Genomic DNA, 25380 nt, shown 5'->3' with positions numbered 1-25380 from the left:
AAGCTTTTCTATCCAGCTTTTGGAAAAATCTCTGTAGGACCGTATTGCCCATGAGAGAGAAATCTCCTTGCTCGTGTACAGCCATCAGGCGAGATCAGCCTCTCTATAGGTTTGGTACACGAAAAGATGCTTTCACTCCAGAGCGTGAAAGCTGCGGTGGGGGGTGACTGGGGTGAAAGCAGACCCCTGAGATGTGTTTGAGGGTGGGGGGAGTTATATGTAGTTGTTCTGGGGCTTTGGGGGAAAAGTTGTCTGAGAAGGGGTTGAAATTTCAGTGCTGCTTTCTTCCTTTGCACGTGCACCGAGGTGCTTTGTCTCCCTTTGGTCTTTGGGGATTCAGTGCACTTCTGTTAGTGGAGATTGATCCCAAAATCTTCCCCATTTGGCTCTGAAATTCTCCCAACTTAGTAGCGCACGAGCAAATGCCCTCCCCTCTTCTAGGGCCATAACTCCTCTGCTTCAGGGTCAGGGGAGGGAGGAGAGAGGGATAAAATCAGAAGGATCAGATGGAAAAGCATCCAGGCTGCGTCAGGAGGTACCCGAATGCCCGGAGAAGGCTGCGCACAGCAGCCGCTGCCGTGGACCCCGTAGCTGTGTGCTGCCCAGGGCAGCCAAGCCCCAGCCCTTACCTCCCTGCAGCCTCCTGCTGCCTGCCGAGTGGGAGCAGCTGCCGGCGTAGCCTCGGTTACAGCCGATGTTAAAACCACTCACTGGAGCGCTGCTGGGATGCATGTGAGTCTTTCCAAGGGACGGAGGCGCAGGCAGAAGCCGTCAGGACTGCTCCCCACTGAATGCGGCCTCTGCTCCCAGCCTATTGATTTTTTTTTTTTTTCCAACCTTGTTTACTTTGGATCTATTATTGTCATTACATTAATTACTCAGTGAGAAGCTCTTGGCTCTGCTAAGGGCAGCCAATGGGGATCAGCTCCTTTATACACCTGCTGGGTTGCCCCATGTCGATGGCCTCGGCACAGCATGTGCCAACTGGTAAAACCACAAGCTGCGGTGACTAATTTTTGCCATGGCTCAGGCAAGTGTAGAGCTAATCTCCTGGTACGGGCTTGTGCTGGGAGTGCTTAGCCACACCGCGTTGGCTAAAATCCACTTGAGTTCCCTACTCCCTTGTTTTTAGGTAGATCCTAAGTTTTTTTTTCTCAGGCGGGTCATTACTTTGTGCCTTTATCCAGGGCAGGTACCCAAACTGACCCAAAAGGTAAAACTCACAGTCCACCCTTGGTGCACAGACGATGCCAATTCGATGCACTTCTGGCAGAAAGGTTGCTTCTTGTGGAGGTGAAAGCTGTGACCTGTTAATGCTGACTTCAGGGTCAGACCCTCATGTGCAAACCCTACAGGCTCAGCCATGCAGAGTCAAGGATGCTCTAGGTCAAGCCGTGCTGGCTCTCTTCCCTTTCCTGTTGCACGGGCAAACTGATTTCTGTTTTGGGACTCTGTGGTGAGCTGATCCCCCAGGTTTTGTGGCTGGCAGTGGAGATTCGGCATTCCTGGCTGAGCTGGCAAGCCCAGAGGGTCCATCAGGAGAGGACGGACCTCTTCATGGAAGGAGTTATCTGTGTGTCCTAGGATGAACCCCCAAGCCTTGGGGTTCTTGCAGCTGGCAAACACGTGAGTTGGGAGTTCAGAGCCATGAAACACTTCCCAAGAAGCTGATTAGGGGTAGGAGTGGGTGGAGGAGCAGAGGTTATCATGCGTGGGGATATGACGAAAGGGACGGAAAACAAGAGTGAAAGGGGCCCATTGCTTCCAGGTGAGAACACCCAGTGTGTGCAGGTGCAGCCATTGTGTTTAACGTCTGCCAGCAAAACAGTCATGTTTAATGTCTGACCAAACCCTTGCACTGCTGTGAGGGAGCCTGGACACTTTGATCTCAGCAGGTTTTCATGAATACCTGTGGCTTGATTTGTTCTGCTTCCCCTAAAGCATCAACATCTCCAGCCTGCTCAGAGGACCATGTCCTTGCTCCTCGCTTTGATACTCTGGGATCCCCTGAGTGCAGTCGGGCTCTCCTTTGGGTGCCTGGCTCTTCTCCAGACCCCATTCTAGAGCTTAGCAGGGAACTGGGATCTTCCAAGAGCCACTTGGTGGCCTCTTTGTTCAACAAAGCCAGCAGTTTATGTGTGAGACATTAACAAACTTGGCTGGTTTTCAGTGCATGTGGTCCTAAATTGGGATGACTGCAGAACTGGGAAATGGAGGCTAGGAGTCTGAATATACCCTGGGCAAAATAAGTTTGAGTGAAACTGAGGAATTTTTTTCTTTAAAGATAGGCCTGAAATAAAATGCTGGGCTGCTGTGCCCCAGTGGTTTTGCCAATGGGACTGTGCATTTGGGCTGCAAAGATAAGGCATCCTTCCTAGTCTGACTCGCCCACTCCTGGCTTTGGAGCTGAGATTGAACCCAGAGGAGCTGCAAATCCCTGGGAGACTGGTTAATCCTCCTAATTTGGCCTTCATGTGGAAGAAGAACAGCTGTTTAACTTGAATATATTGACACAAGTTTAACCAAGTCATTAAGTAAGCAGCGTGCAGGATAGGGGCTGGAAGGGAGAGGATGAGTTGGACTGACTGGATTGATCACATAAATCACTGCCCTGCTCTGCCCTGGAGAAGCTGCCTTTACTCAGAGGCTGAGAAAGCGGCTAAACGTTAGGAGCGATGTTTGCCCCTCTGCTATCAGCAGTGTGCTTATTAATGGCGTTATCTGTGCACTTAGCAGCAATAACACCCAGGCTGGGCCAAGCGGATCTGTAAACAGGACCCGGGGAGGAAGGAGGTTCATGCCCAGCTGCTGTGTTTGCCCAGAGGCCGCCTGAGGAATGCCATGCGCCTCGCGACTCCCCAGCTGGCCCACACCCTTCCTTCTCTTCCGCCGATAACCGCGCCGGTGACGTCTCCCATCTCCCGCGGGGCTGATGAGTGAGCGCCTTTTGGGCGACCGCAAAGAGCAGCCTCATCCGACGTGGGCAAGGGTGAGCTGTGCCTCGGCACCCCAGCTCTGTCCCTGTGCTTCAGGGAGCGGGTGGGCTCCATGGATATGTGCTGGTTGCACACGTGAAGCATGGTTATCGTTTTCCCTGCTGGCCCTTGGCGCAGGTGGCTTCATCTCCTGCCAGTGTTGGGTTGCTCCTTGCTGGCAAGGACCACTGCTTTGGTGTCTGAGAAGTGCCTCCTCTGCCACCAACTCCTGCCCTGGCTCCCAGCACACCCCGGAGCTGATCCTGCTCACGGGTCGTGCCTTGCCTTGTGCTGCAAACGCATCCCTCATCTCCAGCCTTGTGATCTCCTCAGTCCATCCGCTTTCCAGCTGCTGCATTGACAGGTAATAATTAACTTGGATTCCTCCCCTGTCCCTGACACACCTCAGAGTAAATCATCCAGATAAAAGGCTTATTTTTTTGTTTCCCAATAAAACAAAACTCGCCCTCAAATAACATGATTAAGAAGCAGAGGAGGGGATGCAAAACCCTGGTAGTGGTGGGATGATGACTCAGTTCTGGCCTTGGCTATGGCCTTCCCTGCTCTTTTCTGACAAATGATTTCTGATCTCCTGCCCTTTGGCTCTTCCCCTTCTTGCTGCTCTCCCTTGCTGGCTCCAGCACCACGTGCGTCAGGCCGGGGTCTGAATCAGGACCTTTTCGGCACTCGCATAGTGGCTCGAGTCCTGGGGCTGGATCTGCAGAGCAGGTGCTCCCTGAGCACAACTGGAGCTGGGCTCTTAACCCTGGCATCCCTTGATGAGTGATTTTTGTTGGTGGGGTTCAGTCCTCTCACCAAACCCCTGCAGCACAGCAGGTCCTCAGCTCCCTGGCAGGCCAAGGTGGCTTTTATACCAAAGCCAGAAAAACCAGAAGCCCCTGGCAATCCATGAGAGCCCCAGGGCAGCCCTTTGCTTTCCTGTAGCTCTTCATTTGCAAGTGCTGCCATTTAAACAGTCACCCTGAGGCACATCATTGTCCCCATTCCCCATCCCCTAACGCAGATCTGATCTCTGCTCCATAACTGATGCAGTGGCAGGATCAGTCAGTAGGATGCCACTGGTGGCCTCAGGACCCAGCCTCATTTTCTGCTCTGACACAGCCTTTCTGTTCACCCAGCTCCTGTGCCTCAGCTTCCCTCTTTCCAGGTGTGGAAGATGGAGCTAACAGAAGTGATTTTCTGCAGGGATCTGTCATGAGAACGTATGTACAAAGGACCAAGTGGCTCTTGACTAGCAGGACCCCTTCATGTTACTCAGGTACTCTGTGTTTGCGGCGTTCTCCCATCCCATAAAGCTCTACATCAGGGAGATGTGTCACCCTGTTTGACTGGGCTGTGAGGAGGTGTGTTGTGGGTCCGTAGTGAAGGACGCAGTGATGGAGGAGCCAGCATCAGTCGGCTGCATCGCCTGGCAGTGCGGGGTGCCAGGGAAGGGCCTGGCTCTGTGCGACTGGGACATGGCAACCCCTGCTCTGGGGAGGCACCAGGCTTTGGGTGACATGCCTGGGACATTGGCTGCACTGAGGAGTTGCACAGGAATGTTTGGCTGATCTCCATCAGCCTTGGAGATCATCCTTTTGCATGCTAACTGGCCACAAGCTGATACGTTCTGGTAGGCCATCCTGACCACGCAGCAGGACCCATGTTTTCAGTGGAGTTTCCTTAGCGTTTGGGGTTTATTTTTTTGCTCTTTGGACTTGTGGGTGCTCACTTTCCCTCTGTCCCCTTTCTTGGGTATATAACTAGGGTTCACTGATGGCTGTTTTTCCATCTGCTGCCTCTCCCAAGATCAGTTTATGTGGCTGGAGGGCAGAAGAAGAACGCAGCCCTCGGCAGGAAACCCTTGCAGCCCCTGCACTTGCAACCTGGAGATGCCTCAGATTAGCAAGGGGTCCTTGCAGAGCTTGTGGTGTCCCCAGAGCAGTTTGATTTATCCCAAAGCGATGATGTGTGGCTGGATGTCGTGGTTCCTGCTGACCCAGCACCCTGGAGAGGTTGGTTTGGGATTATTGCCTGTATCAGTGCTGCTTGGGCTGTGGTGAGGTTCTCCTTGCACCCAACCTGAGTTTATTTAGCCCCAGAAATGCCCCTATGGTCTCTATCCAGAACAGAGGAGCACTTCAAGCTCTGTCCTGCCTGGCTCAGTGGGAAACTGGGACCAGGCACCAGCAAGACTGCGTACGAGGAAAACCTGATGTACCCCCAGGAACAGAGTGGGTGATTGAAAGTGTTTTCTGCCTCTTTCCAAGCTCAGCAGCTTGAGCTAAAACAATACGTAGAGGTGTACGTAAGACTGACGTCCGTGTGCTGTTTACGTCTCTTTTTGGACTTAATCCGTGGTCTGCAGTTAAAATTAATAAGGCTTTTGTTTTATGAAAGATACAGTTTATAGGGAGAGATTGTATCTTTACTGGGAATGGGAAAAATAGAGCCAGGCCTTTGCCGGGTCGGTGGGGCTGGGAGAGGCTGCCTCGCGGCTCCCAGGCTCAGGAAGGGAAGGATTGACCCACTTCAGGGGTGCTGGATTGGTGCAGTCCGCTGGGGGCTGAGGAAATCAGGGTTTATCCCATCTTCTACCCTCCTCAGAAAAAGGCTGCTGGCAGGCGGGCTGGTGTCAGACCAGCCAGAGGGCACCGGTCCCTTCTGGTTTGGTGATCTAGGTTTCGAGGAGAAAGGTGGTTTGAAACACGTAAGCCCAGGGTGGCAGTCTGGGCCATCGGGTGGAAAATTGCATCACTCAATTTCAAGGATCATGATTTCCATTTATTTATTTATTTATTTTTCTTTGGCGGATGCACACACGTCCGTAGGAAAAGGATCGATGATTTCTGCCACCTTTGCAGTGTTTATTGGAACAATAAACCCTGATATCTCAGGGTACAGACAAAGCTCAGCTGTGCCATTTTGGCATGCAATCTCCCAGCCTGGCAGCATGGGCTTCCCGAGGCTCTGCTTGGACTCTGGGTACAGCAGAGGGGCTAATTGCTACCTCCTGCAGCCCAGGAATCCTGCTCTGAAAGCCTCCTCAATCGTACAGTGGTTCATGGAGAGCTGCAGGCACCCAGAAACCTGCGTCGGGGCCCCGGTGCTATGTTCACAGAGGCTGCCCGGGTGCCGGGGCTGAGCTCACAGCCCCAAAACCCGCATGGGCTTGAGGGCACAGCGCAAGAGTGCCTCCAGGGCACGGGAGATCAAATTGGCCGTAGCGTTGGATTGATTTCTGCGTTGTAGGGCACAGAAGGTCCCTTCAGGATTTCAGTGTTACAAGTGAAAATCAATAAATAACTTTGCATACAAAAATGTTCATATATTAAAAAAAATCATTATCTATTAAAATAAAAAAGAAAAACAAATCTCTTTTTCATTCCACAGGCTGTATTGCCCATACAATCTTTATGATTCTTGAGCCCTGATTCGGGAAAACTAGGAAAACAAGCGTGATCAGAGCAATCCCATATCAGGACCAGCCCAGGACCAACCACGCAGCTCTCCTCAGGAAGGAGAGACTGCAGCGAGCAAATGCACTTGGCAGCAGTGATGCCTCCTGAGAAAGAAAGGAAAACAGCAGGGGCTGATAGAGGGAAGGGTCAAGAGGGCCAATATAAACAGGCAATACAGAGAGGAAAGATTAAAATGTTTCCCAAAGCCTTTGGTGGTCACCGGTTTGTTTTTCACATCTCTGCAGGGGAGTGATTTCCGACTGGCCATACCAGAAGCTGAAGTGGTTTCCCTTTCTTTGCCTTCCACGCCTGTGCTAGCCCCTCGTACCCACTGGGTCTCTGCGTTCAGGCAGGCACTGACTGTCCAAGGGTGCCGAGCACCTGCTGGAGAGTACATCAGTGGCATGGAGTGAACAGGCTTTTAGGAAAGAAGGTGAGTCTCTCTGTGAACCAAGGGTAATTACCATGATCCTACTCTGCACACCTTCTTTTTTTGATCTTTTTTCTTTTAAGCTTTAAAAACTTCAGAAACATACATGCACATCCACACACAAGTAGCAAAAATAAAATCTGGACTATGCTTGGATGATCTTCACTGACAGTTCATAAATGCCCCAACACTGCAAGGGGACATGATTCAGGCAGTGCTGGGGACCCCTCAGGATGTCCGGGCAGTCTCCCAGGCCTGGGGTAGGAAGAAGGTGGATTGGTTGAGAAGGATCTCATCTTCCATGCGAGAGAGTTCTTTAGGACATGATGTAGACCTCCAGCAAACTGGCCACTGCATGCATTCGGTAGAAGATCCCAAAGGGCAGACAAATGTCCACGATGGCTGGCCACATGGAATTGCCATAGAAGTTCAGTTCTGTGTCATTGTCAAACTGGGGCCGGGCACCGAAGGCTGGCATGATCCAGAGCTGTTTGAGCAAATGGGAGAGTAACATTGCAGTGAGAAAGGTGCATGGTACAGCAAGCTCCTGCAATCACAGCTACCGAGAGATGGGAAAAGAGCGATGGGACAAGAGCGATGGGACCTGTGCCAGGAGCCTGTGTTCACATTAAGATCAAGTATGATCTAGTGTTGTACCCTAAGCCCAGTTTCGATTCATGCTCTGAGACAGGCTCGAACCAAGTGCTGAAGCACTCATCAGAGGAAGAACTTGAGCATGTCATGTGTTAGCATGAACCTGGCCTGTTCAACCTCTTGGGATGGAGCATGCATGGGTAGGGCTGCGCCAGCAGCAGCTTGGTGTCCCCAGGCTCTACTGCATACATCGAACTCGGAAGCCCGGCCAGCATGCTTATCTGGCTGCATGCGGATCGTCAGCCCATTCTTTGTGAATTTACGTGTAAAATCTGTTTGAGGACATGATGTAACTGACTAGCTGGGGATTTGGAGGGTCTCAGAGACATAACATGTGCTTAGCTTCTTTAGAGGAGCGGCTGTAATCCTACATTTCTTTTCAGGGAACTGCAATCCCCTGGCTGCTCGTGAAAGTGGAAACCCCAACTGAAGTTGTCAGTGACCAGTCTCTCCTCACAGCAACTGGGATCAGAGTTTGGGCTCCTAGGCCATGGGTTTTGAGAAGAGTCATGCTGCCATTTCTCAAGAAAACCCAGACTTCACCCCAGGTATTTGTCACTTTACACCCTTTTTTTGGGGGTGTAAGAGAAGGGTTTAATGTATTTGATTGCTTTTAATAAGCTATTCTACATATCTGCTGATAATACAAATACTGAAACTGATTCTTCTGTTTTACCCACCAATTTTGTTGTCTGATATTCTGGTGATAAGTGACAACCTCTCTCAGCGTAGCCTAAAATGTCTTAACTTCAGGGCAGTTGCTCTTGCTTTTAAGTGACGAGGGAATTGCAGCTGTCAGCACGTACAAATATAAGTAAGTGTGCTCCCTGTATGTTGGAGGCACAGAAAGGACTGGCTTTGCACGGGCCGAGTCCTTTTCTTCACAGCCACTTCGCCCTTGTGCTTGCTTCCCTCTCCCCAACCCTGACAAACTCTTCTCTCTGCATGTACTCACTATGATATTGCTCAGCAGAAGGAACATGGAGATCTCCCTTAAGAACTTCCTCCTCCAGTTCATCATCTTCGGGGCAGTGAGGGACCGCACGAGGTCAGAAGGATGAATGGCTTCAGCAGCAGTGCTAGGAGCCAAGGTGCTGCCACTGTCGGGCATACGGAGTGACACTGCATTGATGTTGACGAAGGTGAGTCCATAGAGATCCTTCTGGTGAGAATCATGCTTGTGGTCTTCCTTGGGGGGTTGCCGATGAAGGCCTTCGATAATGAAGATATTTTGGAAGGTGTGCTGGGCAATCATTAGGAGGGCATAGGTGAGGTTGAGTGCACTGATAGCGTCCCTTGGTGTGCTGGCTACAATCGCCACGATGGAGTAGTAAGAAATAGCATACTGCCCCAAGGCTGCACCCATCAGCAGGGCCACGTCCAAGGTCCTGGTTGGGTTCTTGTGCCGATCCATGTCTCTCTTGTCAAACCGATAGATTACAGAGCCACCGATGCAGACAAGAGACATCAGGCCCAGACAAACAATGTTGAAGATATAGTACATGGTGAGTGCTTGGCTCTTCTTGCTGGATTCAGTGCTGGAATTTACCTGCACCTCATAAAGAATAAGGACTCCCAAACCACTCACCAGAATGACGAGGCCCAATACGATGCCTACAAAGAAGGTCCTTCGGAAGAGCCTGAACTTCAGGCGGTGAATGTGGTGGGAGTGGTGGTCTATGAAGCGTCCAACGTTCTTCCACATGACATAGACCATGGCAGAGGCAAAGAGACTGTACTCAATGTTAAAGGGGTACAGCCAAAAGTAGCCATTCTTGAAGACCTGGCAGATATGGCTGTTGCAGTTGCATTCTTCGGGTGAGCTACTTCTCATTCCCGCTGAAACAAGATAAAAACACATAGATGCAGTGGTATTAAAACACGGAACCAGCACTTCTTAGCAGCCTTGTAGAACTGAATACTTAGGGTCAGTGAAAAACAAGACCAAGGACAGAAAAATATGTGGCCACTTTGAAAACAAGGACACTTCAACCTCAGATTTCTGGTGCTCATGTTTTTTCTGAAGAAGTTAGGTGGCAGGTTAAACCTCTCTTTTTCCTTCCTTTCTTCATTCCCATCCCGTTTGTGCAGGCCCTTCTGCCTTTCTGACTCCTCTGTGATACAGGTTAAGAATTGAACATTAAGACCTGGCTTTTAACATACCAGCTCTGTTAAAGGAACCTTCATCTCTAGGTAAGTCTTCTGAAACAGGTTAAAACCTGACTTGCAGATCAATTTCTGGCTCTTGGGCTCCCTCTCTGGACCAACTGGCTCCACGAATGGACAGATTACCTTTCAGGAGCCATCTGAAGATTTCCTCTGTCACATTTTTCTTCAACTTCGAATGTGCTTTGTGCACGGACTCATCTGTCACTGCTGACATCCACACCGCTAGGTTTGTAGTCAGTGTTAGCATCAAGCCGCACCTGCAGGATAAGGAGAAGGTTCATGAGACTAAAGCAATGGCTCTAGGCCGTGTTGCTCTGATCCATGTTATAGATATGCACATGCTCAGAGGGACTGTGGGAGCTGCCTGAAGTGGTGCAAGGACTCTAGTGGTTGAGGCTAGAAATCCTGATCCTTTGCTGCTTTCACTATCTTCCTATCTCTTGCCCATGGTCATGAGAATTATCAAGGCCTGATTCCCCTTGTTGTGGTTTTGGAAAAACTTCTCAATAGTGAATAGGTTAATAGGTCTGGGTTGGTCTCCAGTAGATCCAGTCTTGCAAAAGTGAACAAGAACTTGTTTCAGCCTGAGGCTTGCCCACTGCATTGTTGTCTTCCCCAGGGAAGCAAAAATCAGATATAAATAATTTTATTTAATGCTAATTATTTATTTAATACTAATCATCTTTGAGTAATGCTTGTATTCTTGAATTGAATCCCAACCCTGCCAGATCCAGAGGTCATAAACCTCGACTACTTGAGCTGGGATCTAAGGCTGGCTGGAGACTCAGTTTAGTCTTAGGTTTAGTTTTGGCCAGCATGAAGAGAGATTCGATTATCCCCTTGTTGCATCTTAGCTGTGCGAGAGAGTGCAGCGGGTTTGCAGTGGCCCAGGTTTTCTGGACCAGTGGGATTCAAAGAGCAGCAGTGCTCACCTGGTAACGTTCAGGTGTACATGGACGCAGTCTTTGGCAGACACCCACAGGAAGTATGTCTGTCAGGGGCAAGCGAAGAAATTGTTATTTCCAACAAAGCAAGAAAACAAATCACGTCATTCTGAAGTAGAGATCTCCTTGCTCAGCAGAGAGCAAGCCAGAGCCTCTTTCACTTGGGTCCATGTGGGCCCAGCCTACTAGCCCATAGTCCTGGCCATTTTCTGGATGTGGTCTCTTCTTCCTTTGCTCCTCCTGCCCTGTCCTGCTGCCTCTGTTCCTCTCTACTTGTCCCTGTTTAGCCTCTTCACTCTTTGGTATTGTCCCAGAGCAGGTGGTCCTCTTTGTAGGGACTTCGAACTGCAAGGCAATCCCTGCCCTGACTGCCCTCCTCCCTCTCTGTTCTTCATGGGAAGAGACCTGGCTGGATGAGGGCTGCTTAGAGTTTGTGACAAGCCATCCTGGCATAAGCCAAAATGTCACAGGATGGGAACAAATATAAATCAATGCCTTAAAGTAAGTTGCCACGGCTGGAAGTTGTTGTAGTTGCAGGGAGAAGATATTTGCTGGGGCTGGGTGGGGGACAAGTTAAGCCACTTCCATTTGCTGTGGTGGGAGTTGAACTATGTCCATGAGATCGAAGCTCCTTCACCTGGTGGCTCTGTCTCTCTACCCCTCCCTGAGGCATAGCACGACCATTTTACCTGGACGACCACGAATATTGCTTGCACAATGGGGTAGATTATTTTGATTGCAGACAGGCAGCTGTAGAAGCTCGAGTAATATCCTATTTTGAACACATCCATGACAAGGCTGAAAATGCCAAATAGGATCAGGCCTCCTGTTGGGAAACCAAAATACCTGGGGTTGTACAGATGTATGCACATGTGGACTAATGTAGATAGATGAGAAGAAGAGGAGCTATTGCCATGGAGAGGTTTTGCTTCTACCTCGGTTTTTCCTCTCCCAACACCCAAATTATCTTGGTACCAAAAGAATCATATGATAATTTTGGCTGGAAGGGATTTTCAGTCAACCCTGTACTCTGACTGGGGCTAACAGCTCGTGGAAGAGCAATGGCAAGGCTGGGAAGGAACCCAGTGTAAAGTACCAAGAGCCTGTGCAGATAAAGGGAGACCTGACAGTGAAGCCAGTGGAGGGAGTAGGAGCAAACCTTCTGAAGCAGCACATGGTGCTACGCCCCAGCACAGGAGGAGACAACTGTGCCCCGCGTGGTTGTGTTTCCCCTTCTTGTAATATCTGATGCTCACATGAACTGTCTACCCTACATCTCACCTCCAGCCCTAGCCCCCCGAGAGCTCCTACCTCTCAGCCAGATGGGCCCAGCGTGGGAGTCTTTGCAGAGGATGGCGTCTGGGCACCGGGAGGTGCTGACGAGGTAGAAGATGATCCATATGATGACTATCAGCATCATGACAGTCAGCAGGAAGAAGACGTCGTAATCATGCACGGCAATCTTCTCAAAAGCCCCGCTGCTCACCAGCGTGCAGGCCAGCAGGGCTAAGTGCACAGCCAGCAGGATGGAGAACATGCGGCCGCCCTTTTTCCACACTTCCTTGGAGGCAGGAGTGGAGGGGCACTGATGAGGCTGGTGGCCGAAAGACGCTATCTGGCTGGAAGCCAGTCTGGCTTTGTCATCCTTATGTCCGCAGCCCATGCTGGAGTTGGAGTGTCTGATCTCGCTGTCCTTCCGCACGGGCTCTTCAGTCATGATTCAGCTAATGCCTTAGCTGAGGTTTAACGCTGTTGGGAGGAGAGCCCCATGAATGAGAGGCGTCACTTCATTTTGAATAGTCTAGGGCTGGACCAAAGCAGGACATGTGATGAGGAGGAAAGGACGTATCAGAGGAACGGGGAAGGCTGAGACAAGGAGCGCAAAAAGAGGGATGAGCTCATTTTCAACACTTCTCTTCCCGGTTCCCTGAAGGCTGTGTTCTTGCTCAAGATGCTTTCGCTTGGGGAGATACAAGGTCAGTTTAACAAATCATGCCTGATTTGTCACACGACGTTTAGGTGTTTATTGATGTAAGGTATTGGAAAAGCGCTTACAGGATCAAATATCCTGGGGCAAATGGCCAATGTGGTTTGATTTCTTAATGTCAACCACTAAACGTTCTGAGAAAATGTCATACTTCCTGGCTAGGGAACGGGCCACCGAAAGGTGAGAAAGCCCCGAGAGCCTTTCACGTCACAGTTTATACCAGTCCCTGCAAGAAGGATGTGAGCTATTTCCGCTGTCACTCCCTCTAAAGCCCCTTGCCTGTGCCCTTGTTCTCAATGAAAAGCCTCAAACAAAGCAAACCAAACAAACCATTCAAACAAAGCCGATCCACCAACCTGTTTTGCTGCCTGGAATCCAAATCTCTTCTCTTGCCAGGCTGTCTGAGAAGTTTCCCCTTCACTGCAGCTTGATCAGCCAAAGAATTTGTATCCGTCGGGTTGTCTCTGTGATTTATACCATGTCTGGAGCTGACAGCAGGGCTTCGTGGGCTTCTCAGAGAAGCTCATGTGATCCATTTTGTGCAATAGCTTATTTTGGGGAAGCAGGAGAGAGATGAGGAGATAAGGGTTATTTACCTGGGGAGGGCATGAGATGACAACATTGCTAAGCATGGCACAGACCGCTCGGTCGCAGGGTCACGGTCTCCGTAGAGCAAAGCCACCCCATCAAACCCATCTCCCTACACGCATGAGATCTCTTCCCTTGAGAGAAGATGGTTTAGGTGTACCTTGCTGATGATTTTGGGTTTGGCTTTCTGCTTAACTGAGTACAACAAATATTATGCCTCACCCTGTACTATTCCCATGAGTATACTCTATGCCTGAAATGTTTTTTGAGGAAAAGGAAGAAATTTTCATTTGTATCTATTCAGTGCCAAGGGCGGTGCAATCTTTTCCCACCCATGGTGGCAATGATGAAGAAGGTTTAGCACTAGCGCAGGGCAGGATTTGGGGACTGGAATCCATGTTCCCCTTTGCTGACACACTGCCTTTGACTTTTCAGGGTGGGATCACCTTTCTCTGGCCCTCAAGAGCTTAACTTCTCTCCTTTCAAGGAGAAAGAAGTCATGTTACAAACCACGGTGCAGATGGGATTGGAGTGTTTGCGAGGTGAGGGGAGAGCTTTTGCTCAAGATCTCTTTTACCCTAGCTGTTATATTTTGGGGGTGGTCGTGGTGGAGGGAGACAGGGGGCCCCAGGGCAATTCTGAGTGGATGGGGACAAGTTGCTTTTCTTCATGAGGACGCCTCTTTTGGACATGTCCCTGCCACTTGCCTCCTCTGGGGCAAGCACAGAGATGGGGCTGTTTGCGGTGCGTTTTCTCAGTCCCATTCCTGCCCGCTCACCACCATGCTCCTTCTTGCAGCACTGCAGGGACAGCATCAAACTGAACCATGTGGGAAAGCGAAGGACAGAGCTCAGAGTCCACTGTACGGCCCAGGGAGACCTTCATGTGTCTTTCCCGTGCTGCCACCAGCCGGCTGCCACAGGCAGAACTGCATCTGCTCTCCCTGGCCTCTGCTGATCCTTAGGGGTTCCTCTTTGAGGTGAGTGGTTGATCTTTTTTCTCAGTCTGTAGCCTTTCCCAGGGGAAGCCCAGACTCCCCTGCGGTGAATCTGAGCTGATAATGGTGATGTTTTGCAGAGGCCAGAGGTTCAGAGTCCCCTTGGGCTACGTGCGCTGATTTATCTTTTCTCTTTTGTCCTTAACAGCCAGCAACAGAGGAAAAGGCGTTTGCTGCCTTGAGCAATGCTCCCAATGCCCTCTGGGAGCCACTGTACAGCGTAACAAGCTTAATTAGTAATAATCAAGAATCATTAAATAACCTTGCTAATGAATTGCAGACGTCACTATGCTGCTTTTCACCATGAAGGATCCCAGTGCCAAATACCTCGATGTTTAGTCCATCCCGTCAGGACTCGCCCAGGGAGGTGTGAGTACGAATCTGCTGATGTGAGCAAACTCTGTGAGGAGCGGATTCTTTCTCTGGTGTGCTTACAGGTGTCCCCAGGCAGCCGGGATGGTGACTCCGGGTCGGTCACGCGGGGGTTAATCACTGCAGCTTGTGTGGGTGCACCTGGGACTGCTTTAGGGCCACCCTGCTGTCTTGGAGCATTTTTTTTACTTACAAAAATAAGCTGTGTTTCTCTGTCTTTCCTCCTCTCTGCTCATTACCTTCCAACCCTCTCTGCTGCTGTCAGTCAGTCTTTCCTCATTTTTCTGCTCTTTCCCCCTTTTTCACCCGTCTGCTGGGTCTACCTTCCCTCTCTCCAGACCCTGGGCTGTGGTGGCAAACACAGGATTCCAACCCTGGAGATCTCCATCCCCAGAGCCAGGATGCAAAGGCAGGACGATAGGCCAGGACGATAGGCAAAACGCATAAGAGAGGAGCAGGAAATTCCTCCTCCGTGACAGCATGTCCCAGGGGATACAATTCACCTTTGGGTGCAACGTGCTGCCACAGCCATGTGCTTTGGTCAACGTTCAGGCTCGTCTCTGTCTCTCCCAACAGCAGAGGGTGCCCGGGGCCCAGGAATCCTGCACTGGAAACATGTCCTGGGGCCACACCGCTCCCCACAGGGCTCACAGCACCCAGAAGTTCTGTGCCAGTGTAAAACGCTGGAGGCCAGATAGTGCCCCTCGTGCACGTCTGGCAGAAATACTGAGCCACAGGCAGGAGCGGGTTTACTTTCGGCATTTTTTGGTCTCCAAAGAGGGAGACAAGGTGGGGAAGGGAATTTTTCTAGCCTGTACGAGTTATTTTGGGTTATCACAGATTCCTGTTGCACAGTTTGTTGTGTGATTCCATAGAAAGCAGAGTCCTGTGGGCACAGGCAGGGTAGTGGGGGGACAGGGATGATGATTTGGTCTGCTATTATCTTCCTAGTGATGCTAGGGAGATAGATGGATGGATGGATGTGTGTATACACATACACACACACATACATATATATATATATTGTCTTTTTTTTACCAGGAAAACCTAAGCTGTGAATGCCCTTGGTGTTGCTTTGAAATCAGGCAGTCACCAAACTGCTCTTGGCTGTCTCTGCACGGAGCAGGAGCATCCCGCTGTGTCCCTGCTGCTGCCCTGCTCTGATGGCGCTGGGAGTGGAGGCAGCGGGGGCTTGTGCTCCGTCAGCCCACGCTTCCACCTGCGACCCTCATTCAAGATAGTAGCTATGGTGAGGGGCATGTGGAGGTATTGAGCAGGATACGGCCAAGGAGCCTTTCTGGCTGCTTGCTCTGCTTAGGGGACACGCAGACCTGGCGAGCTGTTGCTGCATGACCCTGTGCCCACAGCACTTGGCTGAGTCCGACGCAGCGATGCTGCTTAATTGGAGCTTTTAATGTGCCATGGAGCTGGTGTGTGGAAGGTTTGTTGCGAAGAGCCGTCAGGGCTGGAGGCTGCTTAGGACCCAGGGGAAGCGCTGAAGAGCGTGGCTGGCTGGGCTTGGAGGAGCTCCTGCCTCCCCGGCCAGGACTTCTCAGGTGTCCTGGTACGGCGGTGCAGTGAGGCGAGCTGGCAACTCCCCCTTCCCTATGTCTATGCCCATCCTCTGAGCCCCCCTGCGCACCCATGCTCTCACCTGGGGACCACTCTGCACCATGAACGACCAGTACCACCGAGCAGCCCGGGACGGCTATCTGGACCTCCTGAAGGAAGCCACCAAGAAGGACCTGAACTCGCCAGACGAGGATGGCATGACCCCGACCCTATGGGCTGCCTACCACGGCAACCTGGACGCCCTGCGCCTCATTGTCAGCAGAGGGTGAGCGTTGGCGAATGCACGGTGCTGGTCTTGGGGCACAGAGTAGCTGGGACCCTGTCTTTGCCCTTTGCCTGCTTGCGGGTCAGCAGGGGTGCAGGTGCCCCACAAAAAGATGGCTTCAGTCCATAACAATCCCTTCCTGTCCTCCTCTGTTATTTTTCTCTCCTGTGGTGCTTTGAGTCTAATCCAACACTTTAATAACCGCTCTGTGTTTTCCCAGCTCCTTGAACCCCTCCTGCCCCAAACCTCACTTGCAGCTCCCCGAGTGGAGCTGGATCCCCCCTGGAAGTGCTTTGCAGTCCTGGGTCAGGTCCTGCAAAGACAGGCAGAGCTGAAGTGCAAGCACATCGGTCTCTGCCATGAAAAAAAGCCCTTTGAAATGGGGGGGCAGAGGGGATAACTGCTCCTTCTGTCCCAAGAAATGCTCACAGAGAGGGATGTGTGCAGTGCCAGCTGGAAGTAGGTAACACTTGTCTGTTTTACCCAAAACAGGGTCTGAATACGTGACCCTCGAGCAGACTGATGTGCACCCGGAGCACAGGAAATTCAGGAGCAAGTTCCCCAAGAGCAGATTTCTTTAAGCTCAGTCTCCCCCACGAGTGCTGCTCGATGCTGATGTGTCTCTCAGTACCTCACCCAGGGCTGGCTGCCAACTCAGAGGGTCTCGGGCTCCGGAAGCGTGGATGCAGTGGAGAGAAGGGAGTGGGACTGAGGTGACTTGTCAGACTAGAGGGCTTTACATCTTGGTGTTGGGTGGACTGTACAAGAAGGTCTGTGCTAAGACAAGATCTGCTACACCTAGTTCCTTCCTGAGCAGTATGTGGCTCCTGTTCTTACCAGCCTCCCAAGGGGGCACGTCCCAGCCCTTCCTTCCCACTCTGGTTGCTTTTCTGAGCACCTCATCGAAAGGCATCCAAGGTGGGGTGGCCTCTGCCTTGTGCTGAGAGATTGGTGGTGCCGCTGATTTTGATTTATTTATTTCTAATATTGAGGAACAGCACTGGGGTCAGCAGTCTGGATGTACATTGTGCCTCCTTGGATGGGCTTTGCTACTCCACCTTGGGTTGGGGCTTGGTGAGGCTGTCAGCTCCCAAGCAGAGATTTTCTGCCTCCACCCTGGGCTGCGTTTGCAGCTCTCACACCTGATCAACTGTGTCTCTGCTGTGCCTGTTCCTGAACTCTCAGTATTTTCTGATACTTTGGTCTGCTTGTACAAAACCTTCTGCCAGCTCCCCCAGCCCTGGCCAGCTGTGTTTACAGAGGGACTTCCCCTAATACTTTGCTGCCCTTCTGTTGTAAAGCATTTTCTCTTCAGATCCTGGGGTCAGAAAGGCTGAGTGTGACTTACTGTGTACCTCCCAGGAGAGAATGTGCCCAGCAGAAACCTGCTCTGAGCTCTTGTCAGGAGGTGAATCACCACCTGGGGCCAGAGAGATGAGGGCAAGAGATCTGGGGATGAGACCCTGAAGTTAGAAATGGTTTCAAAGACCCTTTTATGGCCAAAAAAGCCCAAGGGTGGCTTTTCCATGGAAGCGCCCCTTTTATAAATTCACATTGGATTAAAAGGTCCTTGTGGGCTCAATCATGTCTGAGTGCAGCTTGGCTGCTGTTTAATTAACAGCCTAATATACATTTGTTCCTGACGGGGAAAATAGCCTGACAAAAGCTCAGTGCCCTTTACGTGATGGATGGTGGAGTAAAGTGTGTGTCTGTCGGGCTGCAGGATGCGTTTACATCCGTGCATTCATCTCCGTGTGTCAGATCCTCGCCCAGGACCACGCAGAGATCAACGAAGCCGTCTCGCTCCGCTGCTCAGGCTTTGGGTCTGCGAGAGGCAGGAAAGCCCCAGCCTGGGGACAGGAGTGCCAGAGAGGGGAAATCATGCAGGACCCAGGAGAGCCCATGGGCAAACTCTGTAATCTTCTGCTAGTGCTTAGGACGATGTGCATTGGTATTTAAGTCTTGTTCAGAGATGAAACTTAATCCTGTGTTGGGTATGTTACTATTACACCTGCACTACAACAGTTGGGAGGCAAGAGGAGGATTCCTGAGGGTCCCAAAACGTCGGGGCACTTCTCTTTGGTCTCTGCTGTCAAAATATTCCTCCTTTGGCATGGAGAACCCTACACTGCGAGGTGGGGGTATGTGGGACCACAGCATGGAGCAGTGCCTGGGGGAGCGGAGGCTTCGGAGCTGGGCTGGCTCCATGTAGGGATGGGATGGGATGGGATGGGATGGGATGGGATGGGATGGGATGGGATGGGATGGGATGGGAGGCAGCTTGAGCGTCTGAGGGGGCTGATTAGCTTCCAACTGGGTTGCAGGGGGATCCCAAAACATGGGGGTCTTGGGGCAGCAGGAAACACTGAATCCTCCTTGCTAGTGCCAGGTGGTGCTACTGGCACCCAGACAAGCCAGAAGATTGAGCACTGGGGACAGGCTGTTATGAAATGTTCTAGCGAGGCCAGCTGGAGGCACCCTGAGAAAGCAGGGCTGTGGGAGTGGGGCTGCTGGGGGCAAAAATCACAGCTCTGATCGTTGTGCCCCACGGCAGGTCAGGCTGGTGGACATTTAGGGTTATCCAGGCTCTGTCATCACTGAAGGAGCCTCATTCACACACCTGCGTGTTCAGCAGGTTGTGGTGTAGAGCTGAAATGGGGAGGGGGAAAGAAAGTACAATAAATTCCTTTGAGGATGCTTGAGGAAAGTTTGTTGTCTCAACTTGTACAGAAAGGGTAACAAGGCAGGCTCATTGCTTTGTTCCTAATGGCGATGGGGCTGTGTACAGGGATGGAGAGAGGGTTTGGGATGGAGGGATCAGCAGTGGCTCATCCTTCCTGTTTGCAACACAAAGAGCCTTTTTCTTCCTCCTGGCTGGGCTCCAGGGAGGGAAGCAAACTCAATTAACATGATGGCTGGGAAAAGGCAGGCTAACTGGCATTTAGTACTGCAGCTTTTCAGAGGCGGTAATTCTTCAGCATGGTTCGTTATGAACTGCTGCGGCAGTGGTGGGCATCAGTCCAGCTCCAGTTAACCACGGGTCTGGGGGCCTCGGCTGGGAACAGCCAGGACTTTCTTGCCTTGGAGTGGACCACAGGAGAGGTGAGGATGTGTCTTTCCGCTAGACAGGCCCGCAGACAGCTTTGTCATCTGATGTTTCTTGGCAGAGTTGTGCCTCAGTTTCCCTTCTTACAAAAACAGGGGTCATGGATGGTTTGGATGTTAATGGCAGAGGGGTGCGAGAGGCTCAGCAGTGGTTTGGAGGGGATGAGATGGCTCCTGACATGAGCCAGGCTGCTCCAGGGAGTCACATCACCCCTGCCAGGGCAGGGTTGCAGCAGAGGTTGCAGCGAGGCACGTGAAGGTGATTTGCATCCTCTGCACACCACAGGACTGACAGCCACGTGGGTACCAGGAGCAGCGTGGCGGTGTTGGTGGAGACCTTCCCCTGGGTGACGACCTGCCGGGAAGGTGAAGGAGCAGGGTGGAGCGCTGTTGCAGCTTCGTCGCTTCCGGCACCTGAGCTGGCTGTTTGGAGTCAGCGTGAGGTCTGGGCATGGTGAAGGGCTGAGCCAGTAGATGTGCCCCTAGGCACTACCGCAGTACAGCTGGCATTAATAATCACCAGTAACACTAACTGCTAGCCTAGCTTTTTGCTGGTACAAGAGCCAGAAAGCCCTGAGATGAACCTAACCTACGCCGTCTGATGCTGGATTTTGGGGGATCTGGATTTTGGGGGATCTGGACTTTGGAGAAAAGCTGAATCCTTGACCTACCTACCACCACCTGGGCAAAGCTTGGCATACAGGACCCAAGGCTCTGCTCTGGCTCCAAAATCTCCTATTTTCTGCTCATTTCTAGGCTTTGCTTGGCTCATTGCCCTGACCGACTATGCTGAAGCTGGTTGTTTTTTTCTCAAGCCATAAATTATTTTTTCCTCTTCTTGTATCCAAAAACGTTTTATGGGAGCCAGGGATACTCTGCACCCAGCTGGCTCCTGGTCCGAGGGCCTGATCCTTCACACGCACCCATGAGCCAGGGGCTGAGCCAGCCCATTGCTATCAGAGGAACTTCACACGTGCAGCCAGGAAAGGACTTATGTAAGTGCTGGTGGATTCCCTGGCTAATTGGGATCCTATGGGAAAAGCGGAGGGGGAAAAACCAGCAGGAAGGGAGTGAGTCTGCGTGTCACAGTGCAAACACAATGACTCAGGACATGCACACGTCCACCTAAGGGGCTCAATTAACAGCGTTTTTAATAATGATTATTACAGGAGTTGACTCAGCACTCGAAAACGCTTTGAAGTTGAAAAGTGCTGCACTTCACACCTGTTATTAAAATACGTTCCCACTTAGTGGACCCTGCAGTCAGCAGCTCCTCGCGTGCAGCGCCCTGGAGCTGAAGTTTTGCTCGGACAGACACCTGCCAGAGGGAGGGCCTCATGTTTATTATCTGCGCTGGATCAAACACCTCTACTTTGCAAGTTGCTGTTCCTCTTTCCTTCTGATGCGTTTTTAGGGCCTGCGGCAGACATTTGTAGGGCAAAGGGAGGTAGAGATCTAATTCTGCATTAATACCTTTGCTTCCAGACAGTGGAAATGTCTGGGGAAAGCTGACTGATGCTCTTTCCCCTCACTTGCTCTTTGAGGTGGTAAAAAGCATGAGGAAAGCAGACTTTCAAATATGAAGCCCTCAAGACCTCCCTGGCCTTGCTCTTTGCCACCCAGACCAGAAAAACAAGAGAATGGGCTCCAAGATGTACTGTATGGATCAAGCCATATGCTCAGCTTGAGGAGCAATATTGCTCCTGGTGAGTCCACTCCTAAGTCACTGCCCAAATCATGAGTCCGCATACATGTTGGGACCCTGGTGGTGCCCTGGCTCATCTACCCACACATGTTGGGCACACATGTGCCCATTTAGAGCACACGTAAACAAACGAACAACCCTTCACGCGCTGGAGTCCCACTACCAGCCCCAGCGGTTCCAGTTTCACTGGCTCTTTAATCCAGCTCTATCAATAATTTACTCCTCTCTTGCAATTCATCAAATATTTATCCTACCCATGAATTTCCCAGCCTGGACATGTCACTACGAGGGTAGAGGCGAGGGCTGGGGATTTGCTGCTCCTGGAAATTTGGAGTACTGAGCTGCCAGAGTGCTGGCAGCTCCCTCCTCTCCTTCTGCTGGCTTCGTGGCTCCTCAATCCTGTGATCTCCTGCCCTTCTCCTCCCTAGGACCCATCTTTGAAGCCTTTCCATGCTTCTTTAGAAGCTCTGGATACAGAAGTCCTGAAGGGTTTGTGGGTGTTTTTGGCCCTTACACAGTTTTGAACCTTTTGACTAACTTGCTGAATTTGCCAGCAGGCTCAAGGTTGTACTTACTAAGTTTCTACAAATTCTGTGAAAATACAAGCATGGTGGAGCTGCTTGTATTTGCATGGATCAACTGCTGATGATCCCCCAAGGAGATCATCAGGTGCTACGTAGCACCTCGTAGCAGCTCTTGGGGGGATACAGCCAGGAGGCTCACCCTCTGGGTCCAGATAATCTCCAGCTTAACCTCTGGACACTGTCTTTGTTGCTTTGCCTTTTGCAGAGTCATTTTCCTTCAGTATTACACAGCTGAGATGTCAGCAAAGCCTGAGGACTACAAACTAGACATCCCACCGGCTGGGTGACTCTGCTCTGGCTCCGCTGCTCCCTGAACAGCAGCATCCAGAGCGGGCAGCAGGCAGCCTGCCTGCAGCATGGGAGGGCAAATGTGCTGGTCGAGGCTGTTGCTGGGTCATGTGAGTGGGTAGTGATGATGGAGATGTGAAGCTGGCAGGGGAAAGAAGTCTCTCAGCTCCTGTGATCTCCGTGATCTTTCTCTGAAGTAGTTTTCAGACTCTTTCAAGTGAGACAAGCGCTGAGCGCATGGGGTTTGGAAGCATGGAGCCCATGGTTCTGGGCTCTGTTGCTCCCAGCTCTTGCCAACACAGGTCCTAAAGCAGCAAGAAGTAAAGTAAGGTAGCGTGGGCTGAAGGTCTCAAGCATGCATTCACCTTCCAGACTTCTAGTGTCACGAAGGCTTGGAGCTGGAGTCCTCGTGGTGGGGGAACACTGCTCGGTTCCTCTGGAGCTCATTGAAAGGGTGATGTGAAAATGGGCAGGAGCTGTGCTGAGCCAGAGCTCTGCCAGAGCCCTGCTGCTCGCGGGGAGTTGCTCTTGAGGGTGGTGGAGCTGCCCAGCCTTAATAAAAGGCTTTGCCTTGTCCATGTGCACGAAGGGAGAGTGCCTTGTTGACAGATACTGCTGCTGCCTGCATATCATTAGCACACGCGCTCGGGCGAAGGCTGGTGCCAGCGGGGGTGTGAACTAGCTCTTGTTTCAGCAGATCACAAATACAGAGGAATGTCAGGAGGACAGGCTTCCATTCAGACTTCCCTTCAGTCCTAGGTTTGTGTCCATCCCATCACAGGAGGCAGGAGATGCCGACAAGCGGTTGTGTCCCATCCACAGCTTGCTGGGGTAGGGTCCAGCACAACATGAGAAGAGATGCTAATGGCATTAGTCGAGTGTCCAGCTCTTGAGGAGTGCAGAAACTTAATCTCCACTTTCTCTGAAACTGGATTCTCAGGATGAGCTAATACCAATGGGCTTCAAGCCATGCAATCGAAACCAAGCGTGGTACCGCAAAAACCCCCACAAAACCCCAAACCTGAGGCCAGTGCCAGCAGCTTTGTTCTTATTCTCTACCGACGCCGTGCCCTCTCGTGCCCTGAATTCCCCCAGGCACCAGTGAGCAGGAGAGTGGGAAGGGGCAGCAGCTGGTGGGTTTCAGAACCAATGCTGAGGATGGCTGTTTTGTAGTGGTGCTACCATCATGATGGTGTTACCATCATGGTGGGACCCCGTGGTGATTCACACAGGATGTGGTGTATGGAGAGGTATTTTGGGATGTCTCTCCATGGAATCTCAACAAAGACAAGATTTGAAGATCGAATACGGCTAGCATTTAACAAGATGCTTGGGATTTGAAATTTTATAACAAGCTTAAGGGCTGAGCTAGAATCAGTTCCATATCTCAGTTCTGGGCTATTCAGAATCTGGCTGACCTCCCTCCAAAAATCAGTTTGATGCAGGAACATTGTCTCCTGTGAGCTACGTTCAGGTCACAGGAATAATCACAAACTTGCATGTCAGGCATGTGATTCCATGTCAGTGGTACACTCCTCCAGAAGACCCCCTTAAACTTAAGCTGTTGGGGCCAGAGGTGCGTAGCTTCATGTTTCAAGGAAGCAACGGATCCTGGTGCTGATTTGCCCCTGCACAACTGGGAATATCTCAGTAGAGTCTGTCAGCCATACCTGCATGCTAACCAGTACTAACCAGTTGTTTTCCTTGCTGTCTAGGGGTGATCCAGACAAATGTGACATCTGGGGGAACACCCCTCTCCACCTGGCAGCGGCCAACGGTCACCTGAACTGCCTTTCCTTCCTCATCTCTTTTGGGGCCAACATCTGGTGCCTGGACAATGACTACCACACTCCGCTGGACATGGCAGCCATGAAGGGACACATGGAATGTGTGCGTTACCTGGACTCTATTGCTGCCAAGCAGAGCAGCCTCAACCCCAAGCTGGTGAGCAAGCTGAAGGACAAGGCCTTTCGGGACACGGAACGGAGGATTAAGGACTGTGTGAAGCTGCAGAAGAAGCACCACGAAAGGATGGAGAAACGGTACAGAAAGGAGATGTCGGATAATTCGGATACCATGAGCTTCTCCAGCTATTCGAGTAGCACCTTAAGCAAAAAGTTCCAGCACATGTCTATGGTGACTTCCCTGCCATATTCCCAAGCCACCATCCATGGCACAGCCAAGGGAAAGACAAAAATACAAAAGAAGCTAGAGAAGAAGAAGCAGGTGGACGGGACATTCAAGATCTACGAGGATGGGAGGAAAAGCGTGCGGTCTCTATCTGGTCTGCAGCTGGGGAACGATGTCATGTTTGTCAAGCAGGGCACATACGCCAGCCCCAAGGAGTGGACTCGGCGTAATATCAGAGATATGTTTCTCACGGATGAAGACACTGTCTCCCGTGCCATAAGTGACCCAGGTTTGCACATGGACTCGGCCCACTCGGAAGTCAGCACCGACTCTGGCCACGACTCCTTGTTCAACCGCCCTGGGCTGGGCACCATGGTGTTCCGGCGCAACTACGTCAGCAGTGGGCTTTTTGGGATCGGCCGGGAGGAGGCTGGTACGCTGGGTGAAGACACCGCAGATGGGGTAGGTGTCAAACTGCGGAGCCGCCTGCAGCGCTCGCCAAGTCTCAACGATAGCATTGGCAGTGCCAACAGCCTGCAGGAGAGGAACGCAGAGGAGCTACCCTGGGATGAGGTGGAGCTGGGTTTAGATGATGATGATGAACCAGACACCAGCCCCTTGGAGACTTTTCTGGCTTCCCTGCACATGTTTGAGTTCATCTCCATCTTGAAGAAGGAGAAGATTGACCTGGAGGCCCTCATGCTATGTTCAGACAATGACCTGAAGAGCATCAATATCCCATTGGGACCCAGGAAAAAGATTCTGGATGCCATCCAGAGGAGACGACAAACTCTGGAGAAGCCAGATGTCATTGTAGACACTGAACTGTAAGTAGGAGATTGGGCCTTTGAGCAATTAAACCCTTCAGCAGGTGGAGATGTGGATAATGTAAGGTCGTGTTTTCAACCCACATGGAAGAGTAGGAGTTCAGGTAACCTCAGTGCTTCTGTGTGTGGGCAAATTCCTGCTAGTATGGAAACGATGAGAGTTCGGAGAGGTGGCAGTAGCGTTAGTTCATTACTCAACAGCCCTAACATGGCTGGGCAGGACGAGAAGCCTTTGTTTTGTTTCATAACCCATATGAATGCAGACTGCACTGTGGTCTGACTCTTCTGAGTCCCTGTAGCTGAGATTCTCAGCCACACTCAGGCTTG

At 51.3% G+C, this 25380-nt stretch overlaps 2 protein-coding genes across 2 annotated transcripts; one reads left to right on the top strand and one right to left on the bottom strand.

The window, feature by feature from the left end:
• Nucleotides 1–7182: 7182 nt before the first annotated feature.
• Nucleotides 7183–12350, bottom strand: OTOP2 (otopetrin 2). The gene is made up of 6 exons (XM_009985736.2): nt 11945–12350; nt 11323–11459; nt 10622–10680; nt 9813–9946; nt 8476–9359; nt 7183–7353 (listed from the first exon to the last, which is right to left on the bottom strand). The coding sequence occupies exons 1-6, from the start codon at nt 12348–12350 to the stop codon at nt 7183–7185; spliced, it is 1791 nt and encodes a 596-aa protein (XP_009984038.2).
• Nucleotides 12351–16250: 3900 nt separating this feature from the next.
• Nucleotides 16251–25057, top strand: USH1G (USH1 protein network component sans). The gene is made up of 2 exons (XM_009985737.2): nt 16251–16414; nt 23812–25057. Exons 1-2 carry the CDS (start codon nt 16251–16253, stop codon nt 25055–25057), a joined length of 1410 nt encoding a protein of 469 aa, XP_009984039.2.
• Nucleotides 25058–25380: the final 323 nt, after the last annotated feature.

The sequence above is a fragment of the Tauraco erythrolophus genome, chromosome 20 (assembly GCF_009769465.1).
Source record: "Tauraco erythrolophus isolate bTauEry1 chromosome 20, bTauEry1.pri, whole genome shotgun sequence".
In the NCBI taxonomy this organism is placed as follows: domain Eukaryota; kingdom Metazoa; phylum Chordata; class Aves; order Musophagiformes; family Musophagidae; genus Tauraco; species Tauraco erythrolophus.
The sequence above is the reverse complement of the archived record's forward strand: the minus strand, read 5'-3'. Positions and strand labels throughout refer to the sequence as shown.

Bases quoted from the DNA above. Each gene is read 5' to 3' on its own strand.
- USH1G (XM_009985737.2), top strand. From the start codon at position 16,251: ATGAACGACCAGTACCACCGAGCAGCCCGGGACGGCTATCTGGACCTC. The intron at 16,415-23,811 runs GTGAGCGTTGGC...CTTGCTGTCTAG, and splicing joins CGCCTCATTGTCAGCAGAGG to GGGTGATCCAGACAAATGTG.
- OTOP2 (XM_009985736.2), bottom strand. From the start codon at position 12,350: ATGACTGAAGAGCCCGTGCGGAAGGACAGCGAGATCAGACACTCCAAC. The intron at 11,460-11,944 runs GTAGGAGCTCTC...GTTTCCCAACAG, and splicing joins TGGGCCCATCTGGCTGAGAG to GAGGCCTGATCCTATTTGGC. The intron at 9,360-9,812 runs GTAATCTGTCCA...ATCTTGTTTCAG, and splicing joins CTTCAGATGGCTCCTGAAAG to CGGGAATGAGAAGTAGCTCA.